Raw genomic sequence first — 15,680 nt, forward strand, 5'->3', positions numbered from 1 at the left:
TGATGGAAATTATGTAAAAATGTATCACTAGCCACTTTAAACAATGCCACTTAATATAATGTTTACATACCCTACATTACTCATCTCATATGTATATACTGTACTCTATCATCTACTGCATCTTGCCATCTTTATGTAATACATGTATCACTAGCCACTTTAAACTATGCCACTTTATGTTTACATACCCTACATTACTCATCTCATATGTATAGACTGTACACTATACCATCTACTGCATCTTGCCTATGCCGTTCTGTACCATCACTCATTCATATATCTTTATGTACATATTCTTTATCCCTTTACACTTGTGTGTGTATAAGGTAGTAGTTGTGGAATTGTTAGGTTAGATTACTTGTTGGTTATTACTGCATTGTCGGAACTAGAAGCACAAGCATTTCGCTACACTCGCATTAACATCTGCTAACCATGTGTATGTGACAAATAAAATTTGATTTGAAATTTAAATCTTTATCTCAAACTGGCCAGATTGTACAATTTGCTTCAGTTCTGTTGTCAAATTCTGCGATTGGCTTGCAAGGCTACGTCAGCCGACCTAGGCTACGTCAACTGAAGCTGTGTTTGATCTGCGCAGGTGCCAGCACCAGCAGTGCAAGCCTCCCAAGTGAGTTCGGAAAAACTGGAAGTATGCATCTTCAAAATATTTTTCACAAAACAAACTTTATACCCTGAGTATACAAAACAATAAGAACACCTGCTCTTTCCATGACACAGACTGACCAGGTGAATCCATCTGAAAGCGTTGTTCCCTTTTTGATGTCACTTGTTAAATGCACTTCAATCAGTGTAGAGACGGGTTAAAGAAGGATTTTTAAACTTTGAGACAATTGAGACATGGATCGGCAGACCTAGACCCTGTCACACTGAATGGGCCAAGACATCGGACAATTATTTACGACCTAAGAATTTGCCAACAATGTAGACATTTTGACTGGAACTACAAAATTGTTGCCTAGGGTGGCTAAATTCATGCAGTCTGTTCGGGCCTTAACGGAAACCCTGAAGTGTGCTTGCTTCAGTTTCTCAACGGCATAGCTAGGAGAGCTCAAAAAAGCACCAAATACAGGGCTACAGACTGCGATCATTTAGTCGCATTTTGCGACCCTTTGCCTTGGCTGTACGAGTAAATACAATATTAGTCCCATCAGCGTGAGCTGCACAATTTACATGGTCACCTGCAGGCAAGCTCATCAGAAATTTCTGGAATCCTATTTTAACAGTAAAATATAACAACAATTGCCTAATTGTCAACCCAAAATGCATGACAATCACTGGATTACGGTGCACATAAAAATATTTTGAATCACAACATAAGGATGATGAAACAACTTATTTATCTCAGTAGTCTATTTAAGCAATAACATATACCACGGCTAAGGGCTTTTCTTTTCTCTTTTCTAAGGGCTTTTCTCCAGCATGACACAATGCGGAGTGCCTGGATACAGCCCTTACCCGTGGTATATTGGCCATATACCATGATGGGTTCTGACTTCTAAACTTGTAAAATGAAATATCCTTGTTCATGGTATGGAGGGAGAGAGGGGAATGCAGAACATGTTATTGTTAGACATCAGGTGTCCTGTGGAAAAGAGAAGGGCTGGATTTCCCTCCGATGTCAACAACTACAGACCAGTATCCCTTCTTTCTTTTCTCTCCAAAACTCTTGAACGTGCCGTCCTTGGCCAGCTCTCCTGCTATCTCTCTCAGAATGACCTTCTTGATCCAAATCAGTCAGGTTTCAAGACTAGTCATTCAACTGAGACTGCTCTTCTCTGTGTCACGGAGGCGCTCCGCACTGCTAAAGCTAACTCTCTCTCCTCTGCTCTCATCCTTCTAGACCTATCGGCTGCCTTTGATACTGTGAACCATCAGATCCTCCTCTCCACCCTCTCCGAGCTGGGCATCTCCGGCGCGGCCCACGCTTGGATTGCGTCCTACCTGACAGGTCGCTCCTACCAGGTGGCGTGGCGAGAATCTGTCTCCGCACCACGTGCTCTCACCACTGGTGTCCCCCAGGGCTCTGTTCTAGGCCCTCTCCTATTCTCGCTATACACCAAGTCACTTGGCTCTGTCATATCCTCACATGGTCTCTCCTATCATTGCTATGCAGACGACACACAATTAATCTTCTCCTTTCCCCCCTCTGATAACCAGGTGGTGAATCGCATCTCTGCATGTCTGGCAGACATATCAGTGTGGATGACGGATCACCACCTCAAGCTGAACCTCGGCAAGACGGAGCTGCTCTTCCTCCCGGGGAAGGACTGCCCGTTCCATGATCTCGCCATCACGGTTGACAACTCCATTGTGTCCTCCTCCCAGAGTGCTAAGAACCTTGGCGTGATCCTGGACAACACCCTGTCGTTCTCAACTAACATCAAGGCGGTGACCCGTTCCTGTAGGTTCATGCTCTACAACATTCGCAGAGTACGACCCTGCCTCACGCAGGAAGCGGCGCAGGTCCTAATCCAGGCACTTGTCATCTCCCGTCTGGATTACTGCAACTCGCTGTTGGCTGGGCTCCCTGCCTGTGCCATTAAACCCCTACAACTCATCCAGAACGCCGCAGCCCGTCTGGTGTTCAACTTTCCCAAGTTCTCTCACGTCACCCCGCTCCTCCGCTCTCTCCACTGGCTTCCAGTTGAAGCTCGCATCCGCTACAAGACCATGGTGCTTGCCTACGGAGCTGTGAGGGGAACGGCACCTCCGTACCTTCAGGCTCTGATCAGGCCCTACACCCAAACAAGGGCACTGCGTTCATCCACCTCTGGCCTGCTCGCCTCCCTACCTCTGAGGAAGTACAGTTCCCGCTCAGCCCAGTCAAAACTGTTCGCTGCTCTGGCACCCCAATGGTGGAACAAACTCCCTCACGACGCCAGGTCAGCGGAGTCAATCACCACCTTCCGGAGACACCTGAAACCCCACCTCTTTAAGGAATACCTAGGATAGGATAAAGTAATCCTTCTAACCCCCCCCCCTTAAAAGAGTTAGATGCACTATTGTAAAGTGGTTGTTCCACTGGATATCATAAGGTGAATGCACCAATTTGTAAGTCGCTCTGGATAAGAGCGTCTGCTAAATGACTTAAATGTAAAAAATGTAAAAAAGGGCCACAGTCTGGTTTCTACACCAGAAGGTAATGGTTATCTGTATATGGTGGGGTCAATTAAGGTTGGATATGAGCCAAGGGCTTGGAATGTTACTGAGTAAGGGAAAGGCAATCACATGCTTGTGGTCACTGATAAGGGTGGATAGCTGTGGATTAGTGAGGAATGGGGGCCGAGGTCAGGTCACATTAAGGGAGAAGGAACAGTTTATTACCCACATCACTTAATTTCCTGCCTAGCAATAAGGATGTAATGTTTAGAGAAGAGGAGATTTCACCTAAAATGGGGTATAAATACCTGTGGGAACATGTTTTTGTCTGTTCAACTGTCTGACACGTTTGGTGAATAAACATGGTTTGAGCTTTTCATAGTTGTCCGTTAGGTTCTAAATAACAGAGTAAAAACTAACAACCACAAACCGCCGAGGTGCCTTATTGCTATTATAAACTGGTTTCCAACGTAATTAGAGCAGTACATATACAAATTTTGTCATACCAAGGCTGTCAGCCAATCAGCATTCAGGGCTTGGATAATTTTTTATAAAGCATTGTGAATGCATTTATAAGATGCTAAAAATATATATATATATTGCGTGATTATAAGAAAAATCATGTGCAGTTCCACCAGGGGAAAATGTTAGTCTGGAGCCCTGACCTAATAGCTTTTTCCATGAGTCATAAAAGTGCATTGAAATTACTTAGGTGTGTGGCTACTTGGAGACACCAGTTAGACCTCTCACTCAAACCCATGTCATTGTTTTGTCTGACGTTGCACATGCCCCAAATGTTCCATGTATACTGTAAAACTTCAATTAATAGCCTGGGCGTTTATTTGTTTAAATCATTGAACAAAACAGGTGCTTGTTAGACAGGCTACTATTTGAGGCAGGTGTCTATTTCCTTAATGCACAAAGCTTTTACTAATTTGCATAGTTAATTGTTTAATTTCAGAATTAATTTCCAGTATTTTAATACATTTCTTTATTTTGTCTAAGTTGCCAAAAAAATAAAACCTTTTTCTTGACAGAATAATTATTTTCATTAGACTGCGTTTTCGGCATTACTTTTCTGGAGGTCTGAACTCCCGAAGTTGTTGACTGTTTTTGTACTTGCCAGTTAGCTAGCAGTTGTTGTTGCTGTTAGCAGCCAATGCCTAGAAGTTTCTTACTGGTGATTTAAAAATGGATGAATGCCATAATTTTTAAGTCATTATTGAATGTAACAAATCAAACATTAACCTCATAAACAATTCATGGTAACTCATGGTAATCTTGTAAACAATTAATTTTGACGTAGCATTTATTTGAAACAAGCGTTTATTTGCTGAAATGTGTTTAGTTGCCGAGCTATTAAAAGGGACAGGTGGCTATTTGAGACTCAGCATTTAATATAATTTTTAAGGTATTGTTATTATGTTACAGAATGTGTCGAGAGTATTTTCAGATTTTGTTATCAACAAATTCTGGGGAAAATGTCAATGTAGAATGCACAAAGTCAGGTGTAATGTTTGGATTCAGTCTTGTCAGATGGACTGTTGTGTCGATTTATGCGTATGCTTTTCATATTTCTTCTGTAAGAAACATTTCAATTTTGCCTTATCCATATAGGCCAATTCCCAGAAGTATAAAGGGTTAATTGTTACATAATTCAAATATGTTGTAGACAAAATAATGAAAAGGGATGTATGCTAGCCACAATAAACAGACCGATTTGTAGGCTACTTCAACACGTACATTGAATGTAGTTTGTTTTTTGCTTGACTTGAAAAACTCGTGACTCGACTCCATCTTACAAAGCAAGACATGGACTTGACTCGAGTCTCGACCCGCTCTACGTGGGACGCGACTTGAGACTCGGGCCTTTTGATTTGAGACTTGCTTCTGACTCGAATAACAGCGACTTGGTCCCACCTCTGCCTGGGGGTATGAAAAACAAATGCATAGAAATTATTTTATTAAACCTTTAAATTGACCTTTATTGCCATTTATGTTACGCCATTATCTCCACGTTACACTGAATCTGAGGAATGGGAGAACACCAGCCATGCCCACCTATTCTCCTCTCCATTCTTCATTTTCATCCAACAATAACTCTTTCATAAAACAGCGAGGGGGATGATCATTGTTCTGTGGGAAGTTGATATATCTGAACAAGCCCTCTCCTCACTATATCACAGTGCTGGTCATCACCGATATTCTGTATTGGCCAGGGGGATTGTCTATTATATTTACAAAATATTCAAGTGACCGCTCTAACAATGGAAATGCATCAAAAGGTGGGAAGAGGTGAGATCAGGTGTGACCATTCTAACCACTGAGACTGCAGATACACGTGTGAACAATAGGCCATAGAGATAGAGGACTCCTCTTTGTATCTCTGCCATTATAGCATCTCTGACAGCATGGGCAGCGCCATTGAGCCCATCTCCATTTTCAAGTAGTCCATTTTTTTCTTCATTGGCTGATTGCGCCCACCTCAAAATCACCATCCAGTTGACTACTTTCAATGGCAGTGTCCATGCTGCCCTCAATGGCAGTGTCCATGCTAAAAGGGGTTATATCCATGATGGGTCCTCTATTTATCTCCGATATAAAGTTGTTTTTGGGTAAGTTGCAGAAATGCCACGTGCCCCCCCCCCCGGATGTCTGGATCATTCTTGATACACACAGGAAACTGTTGAGCATGAAAAACCCAGCAGCATTGCAGTTCCTGGCACCTACTACCATACCCCGTTCAAAGGCACTTGAATATTTTTTGTTGTTGCCTATTCACCCTCTGAATGGCACACACAATCCATGTCTCAAGGCTTATAAATCCTTCTTTGTATTTAACAAGTGACATCAATAAGGGATCATAGCTTTCACCTGGATTCACTTGGTCAATCTATGTCATGGAAAGAGCATATTTTGTACACTCAGTGTATATCAGTGCATTTGTATCAACCTAACCATTACGAAACTTCTATTAGATCAAATAAGCCTCATCAACAATGATTAAATTTTTTTCAAATTCGACTCATTGACCGTCATACAAAAATTCCTCACTTCGTGGGTTATTTTTCGTGAACAGATTTTGGGCTGAGTAAAACCTCTAGCTTTGCCTCTTACTCCCTGGTATAAATTATAATGGATTTATATATTTTCCACAATCTGCCTTTTTTTCTGGCCTGTAAATTAATTTTGACAAACACATTTTGTGCAGCCCTCTGTTGAATTTCAAAATCCCAACACAGCCCTTGAGCCAAAAGGTTTTCTTAACGGCGAAAAAAACAACAATCTGTCTATGGTCCACGGGGGCCCTCTATCGTCCAGGGTCCCGTTTTTCAGCGTGTGTGTCAGTCAATCAGTCCAAAGTTGACTGAAGAGGAGGATGTGGATTACTTAAGAGAGCTGAGTTCAGGTTTTGGGATCAATGCAAGTTTGCAAACTTGATTTTCTGGTTAAAATCACTTCATTGTATTTCAGATGACTTAATGTCTTTATTGAGGGAAAGATAAGGGACAATTGAATGGCTAATGAAGTTATTTAAATACAGTGGGGCAAAAAAGTATTTAGTCAGCCACCAATTGTGCAAGTTCTCCCACTTAAAAAGATGAGAGAGGCCTGTAATTTTCATCATAGGTACACTTCGACTATGACAGACAAAATGAGGAAAAAAAATCCAGAAAATCATATTGTAGGATTTTTAATGAATTGATTTGCAAATTATGGTGGAAAATAAGTATTTGGTCAATAACAAAAGTTTATCTCAATACTTTGTTATATACCCTTTGTTGGCAATGACAGAGGTCAAATGTTTTCTGTAAGTCTTCACAAGGTTTTCACACACTTGCTGGTATTTTGGCCCATTCCTCCATGCAGATCTCCTCTAGAGCAGTGATGTTTTGGGGCTGTTGCTGGGTAACACGGACTTTCAACTCCCTCCAAAGATTTTCTATGGGGTTGAGATCTGGAGACTGGCTAGGCCACTCCAGGACCTTGAAATGCTTCTTACGAAGCCACTCCTTCGTTGCCCGGGCGGTGTGTTTGGGATCATTGTCATGCTGAAAGACCCAGCCACGTTTCATCTTCAATGCCCTTGCTGATGGAAGGAGGTTTTCACTCAAAATCTCACGATACATGGCCCCATTCATTCTTTCCTTTACACGGATCAGTCGTCCTGGTCCCTTTGCAGAAAAACAGCCCCAAAGCATAATGTTTCCACCCCCATACTTCACATTAGGTATGGTGTTCTTTGGATGCAACTCAGCATTCTTTGTCCTCCAAACACGACGAGTTGAGTTTTTACCAAAAAGTTATATTTTGGTTTCATCTGACCATATGACATTCTCCCAATCTTCTTCTGGATCATCCAAATGCTCTCTAGCAAACTTCAGATGGGCCTGGACATGTACTGGCTTAAGCAGGGGGACACGTCTGGCACTGCAGGATTTGAGTCCCTGGCGGCGTAGTATGTGTTACTGATGGTAGGCTTTGTTACTTTGGTCCCAGCTCTCTGCAGGTCATTCACTAGGTCCCCCCGTGTGGTTCTGGGATTTTTGCTCACCGTTCTTGTGATCATTTTGACCCCATGGGGTGAGATCTTGCGTGGAGCACCAGATCGAGGGAGATTATCAGTGGTCTTGTATATCTTCCATTTCCTAATAATTGCTCCCACAGTTGATTTCTTCAAACCAAGCTGCTTACCTATTGCAGATTCAGTCTTCCCAGCCTGGTGCAGGTCTACAATTTTGTTTCTGGTGTCCTTTGACAGCTCTTTGCTCTTGGCCATAGTGGAGTTTGGAGTGTGACTGTTTGAGGTTGTGGACAGGTGTCTTTTATACTGATAACAAGTTCAAACAGGTGCCATTAATACAGGTTAATACACGAGTGCCATTAATACACGAGTGGAGGACAGAGGAGCCTCTTAAAGAAGAAGTTACAGGTCTGTGAGAGCCAGAAATCTTGCTTGTTTGTAGGTGACCAAATACTTATTTTCCACCATAATTTGCAAATAAATTCATAAAAAATCCTACAATGTGATTTTCTGGATTTCTTTTCTCATTTTGTCTGTCATAGTTGAAGTGTACATATGATGAAAATTACAGGCCTCTCATCTTTTTAAGTGGGAGAACTTGCACAATTGGTGGCTGACTAAATACTTTTTTGCCCCACTGTATATTGCCTCTGTCTTTTGATGTCTTGTAATCTCTCACCAAATAGAAAGTAGAGTAAAATGGTGTTTGAACTATTTTGTTATCATGTCATTTGAACATGGATTTTTTTTAAATCACAGATCAATAGTAGTAGTTGAAGTAATTATAGATCCTGTGTGTGTTAAGACTAAAAGAGTGTACGGGTGCTTCCAAGGTTGTTGGGTTTCTATCTGTCAGAAAAATCACAATCTATCCATCAACCATGGTCCTCCTTGTTTTTTTTAATTACCAATTTACCCCTTTTACCAAAGAGCACCTGCTAATTACATAGAACTACTATTGTGTACTCTAGCAGCACTTCCCTTCTTTTTTTCAACAATTTATCCATCAACCAATTGAAGATGTAGTAGCGTTTTTCCAAATAGTTTCTCCCTACCACACTGCTGCGTTGACATGTGTTTAATGTATTTTGGTTTCAAGGCCCCCTAATATCCTTTGCAATCTCTGTTTTACAGGAGGTCATCACTGGCTTTCTATACAGCCTGCTGATCCTGGCCGTCTTCCAATCAACGTTGGACCAGATTGACAGTTTCTACCTGACGAGCCACCATGCACCACTAGTCATTGTCATCCTGCACGTAGGCTTAGGCTTCCTGGCCTTCACCCTGGACTCATGGAGCACCTCGCGGGGTGACACAGCGCAGGCTCTGGGCACTGGGGCCGGGGCTGCCCTGGCCTCCCACCTCAACCACCAGCTGGGCCTGCTGGCCGACCCACCACTTTCCTCCCTGCCCCTGGCACTGCCCCCCCTGAGTGCCGCCCTATTGGCCCGCTCCCTGCTGCGCCTACTGCTTGGGGTGGTCGTCCTGCTTGCCACCCGGGCTGCAATGAAAGCAGTCACCATTCCGCTGGCCTGCCGGGTGTTTGGGCTGCCTGCTGGCGATGTACGGCAGGCACGGCAGCACATGGAAGTTGAGCTATCTTACCGCTACATTGTCTATGGCACTGTGAGCTTCAGCTGCGTCTGTCTGGTTCCCCTCCTCTTCAGCTACCTGAACCTCTCCTGAACACACTCGATAATCTGCTAATCAGCCTCCTCCCCTTGTGCTTAAACAGTACATATGTACAGCAGAGACATGGCCACATGCCTATTATATTATGGTGATAAGAAGACCGGGAGACTAAAAAGCAAATGTCAACTCTAAACGTGTTCACCAACTTTTTTGGGAGGGGTTGTCTTTTTCATCTCTGTCACCAGTTGTCATGTTGTCTCAGTCTGTGCCGTTAAAAGTAAGCCCAGCTAGCACATAACGTTCTGAGAACCATATGTTTCTTAGAGCTTGGTGAGAGTGTGGTTGTCTCGTGGTTATTTTGCATACAACCTTCCCACAAGTTTCTGGGAATGGCGCATGATAGTTGCTTGGCTTTGAAACATTCTCAGCACATTTAAGGAACTTTATGTGCTGAGATATTTCATTACTATAACAGAAAGTTTCCCAAAAGTTCAAACATGGTTACATTTAAATTTTGGTAAAGTTTTAGGAACGTTCTCCAACTGGTTTGACATTGGGTATGTTCTCAAATAGTTCAGAGAACGTTCTTCTGTAGGAATTTCAGTACTTCAGCATTACGTTTCCTCAATGTTCTATTTAAAGCAATGTTCTCAAACTGTTCTAGAATGTTATTTAAAAAATAATAATAATAATAATAATAATTCTGTTCTCAGCGTCAACAGCATCTTTGTTAAGTGTGTTGGTCGCGCCCTCTAATTGGCCACACCTGATCTTAATGAGTGCTTGTTTCCTTTGAAATGGGTTCCGTTTGAATAGACTAAAATCAACAGCGTTGTATGAGTAAAAAAAAAACATTGCATGCTAGCTCCATCCTGGTGGCGCAGTGGACTAATTCCATGGATAGAAAACACAAGATCATAGGTTTGAATCTCATTGACGCCATGCCACAAAAAATAAATGTGTTCGCATGATTTAATGCCTACGCAAATTAATGTCCATGTGTTCTTCCTGTGCTCGGAGTTCAAAACAGTTAAACTAAGCTAGCAGTGTTATTAAAAACTCTTATTGAAATATGTTCTTTGAATGTTATTTAATTAAGTTAAAATCAGAATGTTAATAAAACCTCCTGGGAAACTTTCAGGGAACCATAGTAAAATGTTCTCAGAACCTCTCTGCTACCTAAAAATGTATGTTCCCGGAACAGGCAAAAATGTTCACTTCTGTTCTCAGAACGTTTTACTGGTCAGGAAATTTATGGTTTCATTCCCAGAACCAATAGGAAACCAAAAACGTGCGTTCCCACAACTTCCAATGAACCAAACGTGCTAGCTGGGAGGTGTTTGTTTTATATCAGCCAAAATCCATCTCCTCTTGATTACGCTCTGCTCCCAACAGAAGGCCCTTTAATAGAAACACAGATACTGGCCCCAGTCTTTTCAAAACATTTAAGCCAGATCAAAACGATCCTGTGTTGTTCAATTCTGCTCCCCGTTCAGATGTAGTCCCTCATTTTTGTATGTAGTTTTTAAAAGACACTGAAGCAAATCTCTAACATATCACATGTGCTACAACAATGATGATCCCATGAGATTTGGGTAGACTTTCTTTTTTTTTTTTTTTATGTGTGTATCTTTCTAACATTAAGGGGAACAAAGTTGATTGTGGAAACAGGATTGAGACAAAATATCCCCTCTGTTCCATACAGGCCCTTATCCTGCTCACTACATCAATATTATTTACCCTTGAAACAATAAACTGGACTCAATTCCAACCCCTACAAGTGCAGTTTGATGTCATTTCAGTTATCATTTTCCCTTGGATTTATATTTTTGTTCATAGGAACATACCACAAAAATGGCACCTTACCATTTGAGAGAGACCATGCCCCTCCTGGATGTTTTTCCCCTCTCAGAAATATGTGAGATTTGCAACTTGCAAGTGGAAGGAACACTTATCAATTGAATAATGCAAGTATGTAAAATGTTTAATACATATACAGGTTGGGCAGAGTAGAGCATGGTGGGATGTGGAGGCATGGGCAATGAAATGTTGTGGCGTTCAGAGCTTGAGTTATGTGGTTGACTAAACAGTCGATTATACTCACTGTGATCTCAAGGCATGATTATTGGGGCATTAATCTGATGTAATTACAATGGTTGTGTTTACACACGAGGCCTACTAATAAGATTTTGTTTCATATTCAATCCTTTTGTCTGGCTGTCCACATTCAGTTTTACACATTTACATTGCACATACACATTGATGCTGCCTCTGAAATAGCACACAGACGCAATGAACATTTACTGTCACTGTTCCTTTCTATCTTTTGGTGATTTTCTTTTCTATGTTATGTTAGGTCTTTAGCTAAACCTCTTTGGTTTTATTTATAAGGTAGACTACTGTAACAGTTTTGTGATATCTCTGACGGGCTGACATGCTTGCAACCAAGATCAGGGTTTGTTCCTACCTTGTGACACTGAGAATGACACAAAAATATCAGTTGAGAGCAAAAACATCTGAGCGTCCAGACTCCGGTCACATGTAGAGCATTGGAAATGTATAGGATTTTAGTACCACATACAAATGTGGTACTAAATTGGAACTCAAAAGATCAGGGACCTCATTTATAAAACATTCTTATGCACGTATTTGATTGTACATTTAGCTTACAATGAAATCCACAACAGATTATTATTTAAAAACCTTAATGTGTGTACTTCTAAGTAAGCAACAGACCATGCTTACAACTGTATTGCAAGCAAGATGTCATTTTGCTCCTTTGGACAAATGGAGGTGTATGCCATAGGTTATTATGTCAACACACATGATCCAGTACATTTCATTCATAATCAATTAACTGTAAGGATGTTGATCTTAGGATTTGTGGTCTATGAATAAATATTATAATGGTTATATTAAGACAAAAACAGGAAAATGAAATAAATTGTTGTCCACTTCATGAAACAATTTGGTGAGTTGGTGAAAGCACAGTATGGGAAAATGTTATTTTTTATTTTTATCTTAATAGTATTGCAGGATAATTCTCGTCTGTTCTTACATGACAAGCTTAAATCTGTAGTGCCAAATGCAACCAACATTGGCCACCATATTACCACAAGGGGATCTCTCGTTAAACCATCAATTCACACTAAGATCACCCGCACAGGGATCTCAATTACTTTCAACATTTCCTGCTCCCTTAAAGTTGAGCTACGCGCTAGGTTGGTGTGATCTTCGTCTGCTTTCGCCCAAAATGGTTCACTTTTTTTCTTGACAGGGTATTATTTGTGGTATACACCTGGTCATTGAGCAGACCAAGCGCAGATTTACCTATTTGACAATCATTCCGTACAACTGAAATAAACAATTTCCTCATTTTCCATGCAAAATCTACTGTGGCAATTTACCCTACACATTTTATGAATGGAAAACTCATGTGTACGTACTTTTCCATTTCCAATTCATGTAATACATTAACAACAACTTGTCTTAATACCGTATGGGCATTTCTTATCAAGAGGATCAATTAACATATCCCAGAACAGTCCACTTCTGAAATGTGTAATTAAATCAAGACGATCACAATTGAGTTAATATAATCTGTTTTAATTAAATTGTTGTCAAATGAAGTTGTCAAATGAATTTTTAAATTCTAATTATGTTGAAATTTAAGATGAAATGTTTGAATGAAATATTCTTACAATGAAGTACTAGCTTTGCAATTTTCTATGTTCTAATGGGTCAACTCTTCATTGGGGTTGGGAGTAGAGAACCTAGACAACACTGTCTGGTATCAAACTGACTTGACACGATGACAACGGGAGATCAACTAATATACAGTTGAAGTCGGAAGTTTACATACACTTAGGTTGGTGTCATTAAAACTCGTTTTTCAACCACTCCACAAATTTCTTGTTAACAAACTATATTTTTGGCAAGTCGGTTAGGACATCTACTTGGTGCATGACATAATACATTTTTCCATCAATTGTTTACAGACAGATTATTTCACTTATAATTCATTGTATCACAATTCCAGTGGGTCAGAAGTTTACACACACTAAGTTGACTGTGCCTTTAAACAGCTTGGGAAATTCCAGAAAATTATGTCATGGCTTTAGAAGCTTCTGATAGGCTAATTGACATAATTTGAGTCAATTGGAGGTGTACCTGTGGATGTATTTCAAGGCCTACCTTCAAACTCAGTGCCTCTTTGCTTGACATCATGGCAAAATCAAAATAAATCAGCCAAGACCTCAGAAAAACAATTGTAGACCTCCACAAGTCTGGTTCACCCTTGGGAGCAATTTCCAAATGCCTGAAGGTACCACGTTCATCTGTACAAACAATAGTACGACGCAGCCGTCATACCGCTCAGGAAGACGACGCGTTCTGTCTCCTAGAGATTAACATACTTTGATGTGAAAAGTGCAAATCAATCCCAGAACAACAGCAAAGGACCTTGTGAAGATGCTGGAGGAAACGGGTACAAAAGTGTCTATATCCACAGTAAAACGAGTCCTATATCGACAACCTGAAAGGCCGCTCAGCAAGGAAGAAGCCACTGCTCAAAAACCGCCATATAAAAGCCAGACTACGGTTTGCAACTGCACATGGGGACAAAGATCATACTTTTTGGAGAGATGTCCTCTGGTCTGATGAAACAAAAATATAACTGTTTGGCCATAATGACCATCGTTATGTTTGGAGGAAAAAGGGGGAGGCTTGCAAGCCGAAGAACACCATCCCAACTGTGAAGCACGGGGGTGGCAGCATCATGTTGTGGGGGTATTTTGCTGCAGGAGGGACTGGTGCACTTCACAAAATAGATGGCATCATGAAAACGGAAAATTATGTGGATATATTGAAGCAACATATCAAGACATCAGTCAGGAAGTTAAAGCTTGGTCGCAAATGGGTCTTCCAAATGGACAATGACCCCAAGCACACTTCCAAAGTGGTGGGAAAATGGCTTAAGGACAACGAAGTCAAGGTATTGGAGTGGCCATCACAAAGCCCTGACCTCAATCCTATAGAACATTTGTTGGCAGAACTGAAAAAGCATGTGCGAGCAAGGAGGCCTGCAAACCTGACTCAGTTATACCAGCTCTGTCAGGAGGAATGGGCCAAAATTCACCCTACTTATTGTGGGAAGCTTGTGGAAGGCTACCTGAAACATTTGACCCAAGTTAAACAATTTAAAGGCAATGCTACCAAATACTAATTAAGTGTATGTAAACGTCTGACCCACTGGGAATGTGATGAAAGAAATATACCTTAGATAAGTATTCAGACCCTTAGCTATGATCCTCAAGTGCATCCTGTTTCCATTGATTATCCTTGATGTTTCTACAAGTTGATTGTAGTCCACCTGTGGTCAATTCAATTGATTGGACATGATTAGGAAAGGCACACACCTGTCTACAGTATATAAGGTCCCACAGTTGAAAGTGCATGTCAGAGCAAAAACCAAGCCATGAGGTTGAAGGAATTGTCCGTAGAACTCCGAGACAGGATTGTGTCGAGGCACAGATCTGGGAAAGGGTACCGAAACATTTCTGCAGAATTGAAGGTCCCCAAGAACACAGTCTCCATCGTTCTTAAATGGAAAACATTTGGAACCACCAAGACTCTTCCTAGAGCTGGCTGCCCAGCCAAACTGAGCATTCGGGAGAGAAGGGCCTTTGTCTGGGAGGTGACCAAGAACCCGATGGTCACTCTGACAGAGCTCCAGAGTTCTGCTGTGGAGATGGGAAAACTTTACAGAAGGACAACCATCTCTGCAGCACTCCACCAATCAGGCCTTTTATAGTAGAGTGGCCAGACGGAAGCCACTCCTCAGTTAAAAGTGCATGACAGCCTGCTTGGAGTTTGCCAAAATGCACCTAAAGGACTCTGGTCTGATGAAAGCAATATTGAAGTCTTTGGCCTGAATGCCAAGCGTCATGTCTGGAGGAAACCTGGCACCACGATGAAGCATGGTGGTGGTAGCAGCATGCTGTGGGGATGTTTTTCAGCGGCAGGGACTGGGAGACTAGTCAGGATAGAGGGAAAGATGAACAGAGAAAAGTACAGAGATCCTTGATGAAAACCTGCTCCAGAGCGCTCAGGATCTCAGACTGCGTCAAAGGTTCACCTTCCAACAGGACAACGACCCTAAGCAAACAGGCAAGAAAATGCAGAAGTGGCTTCGGGACAAGACTCTGAATGTCCTTGAGAGGCCCAGCCAGAACCCGGACTTGAACCCGATCGAACATCTCTGGAGAGACCTGAAAATAGCTGTGCAGCGACGCTTTCCAACCCACCTGACAGAGCGTGAGAGGCTCTGCAGAGAGGAATGGGAGAAACTCCCCAAATACAGGTGTGCCAAGCTTGTAGCGTCATACCCAAGAAGACTCAAGCC

At 41.7% G+C, this 15,680-nt stretch overlaps 1 protein-coding gene across 3 annotated transcripts in view; it reads left to right on the forward strand.

The window, feature by feature from the left end:
* sgpp1a (sphingosine-1-phosphate phosphatase 1a) overlaps window positions 1-13,003 on the forward strand; it is a 34,798-nt gene extending 21,795 nt beyond the window's left edge. For 2 of the 3 annotated variants that reach the window (XM_071370405.1, XM_071370404.1), the window contains one exon: window positions 8,780-13,003. In XM_071370405.1, the coding sequence (XP_071226506.1) occupies window positions 8,780-9,331 (552 nt within the window). In that variant the 3' untranslated portion in view covers window positions 9,332-13,003. Of the gene's footprint in view, window positions 1-2,178; window positions 4,857-8,779 lie in introns of those variants that run through there. The other variant, XM_071370403.1, reaches the window with a different exon arrangement.
* Window positions 13,004-15,680: the final 2,677 nt, after the last annotated feature.

The sequence above is a fragment of the Salvelinus alpinus genome, chromosome 27, assembly GCF_045679555.1.
Source record: "Salvelinus alpinus chromosome 27, SLU_Salpinus.1, whole genome shotgun sequence".
NCBI classification, from domain to species: Eukaryota; Metazoa; Chordata; class Actinopteri; order Salmoniformes; family Salmonidae; genus Salvelinus; species Salvelinus alpinus.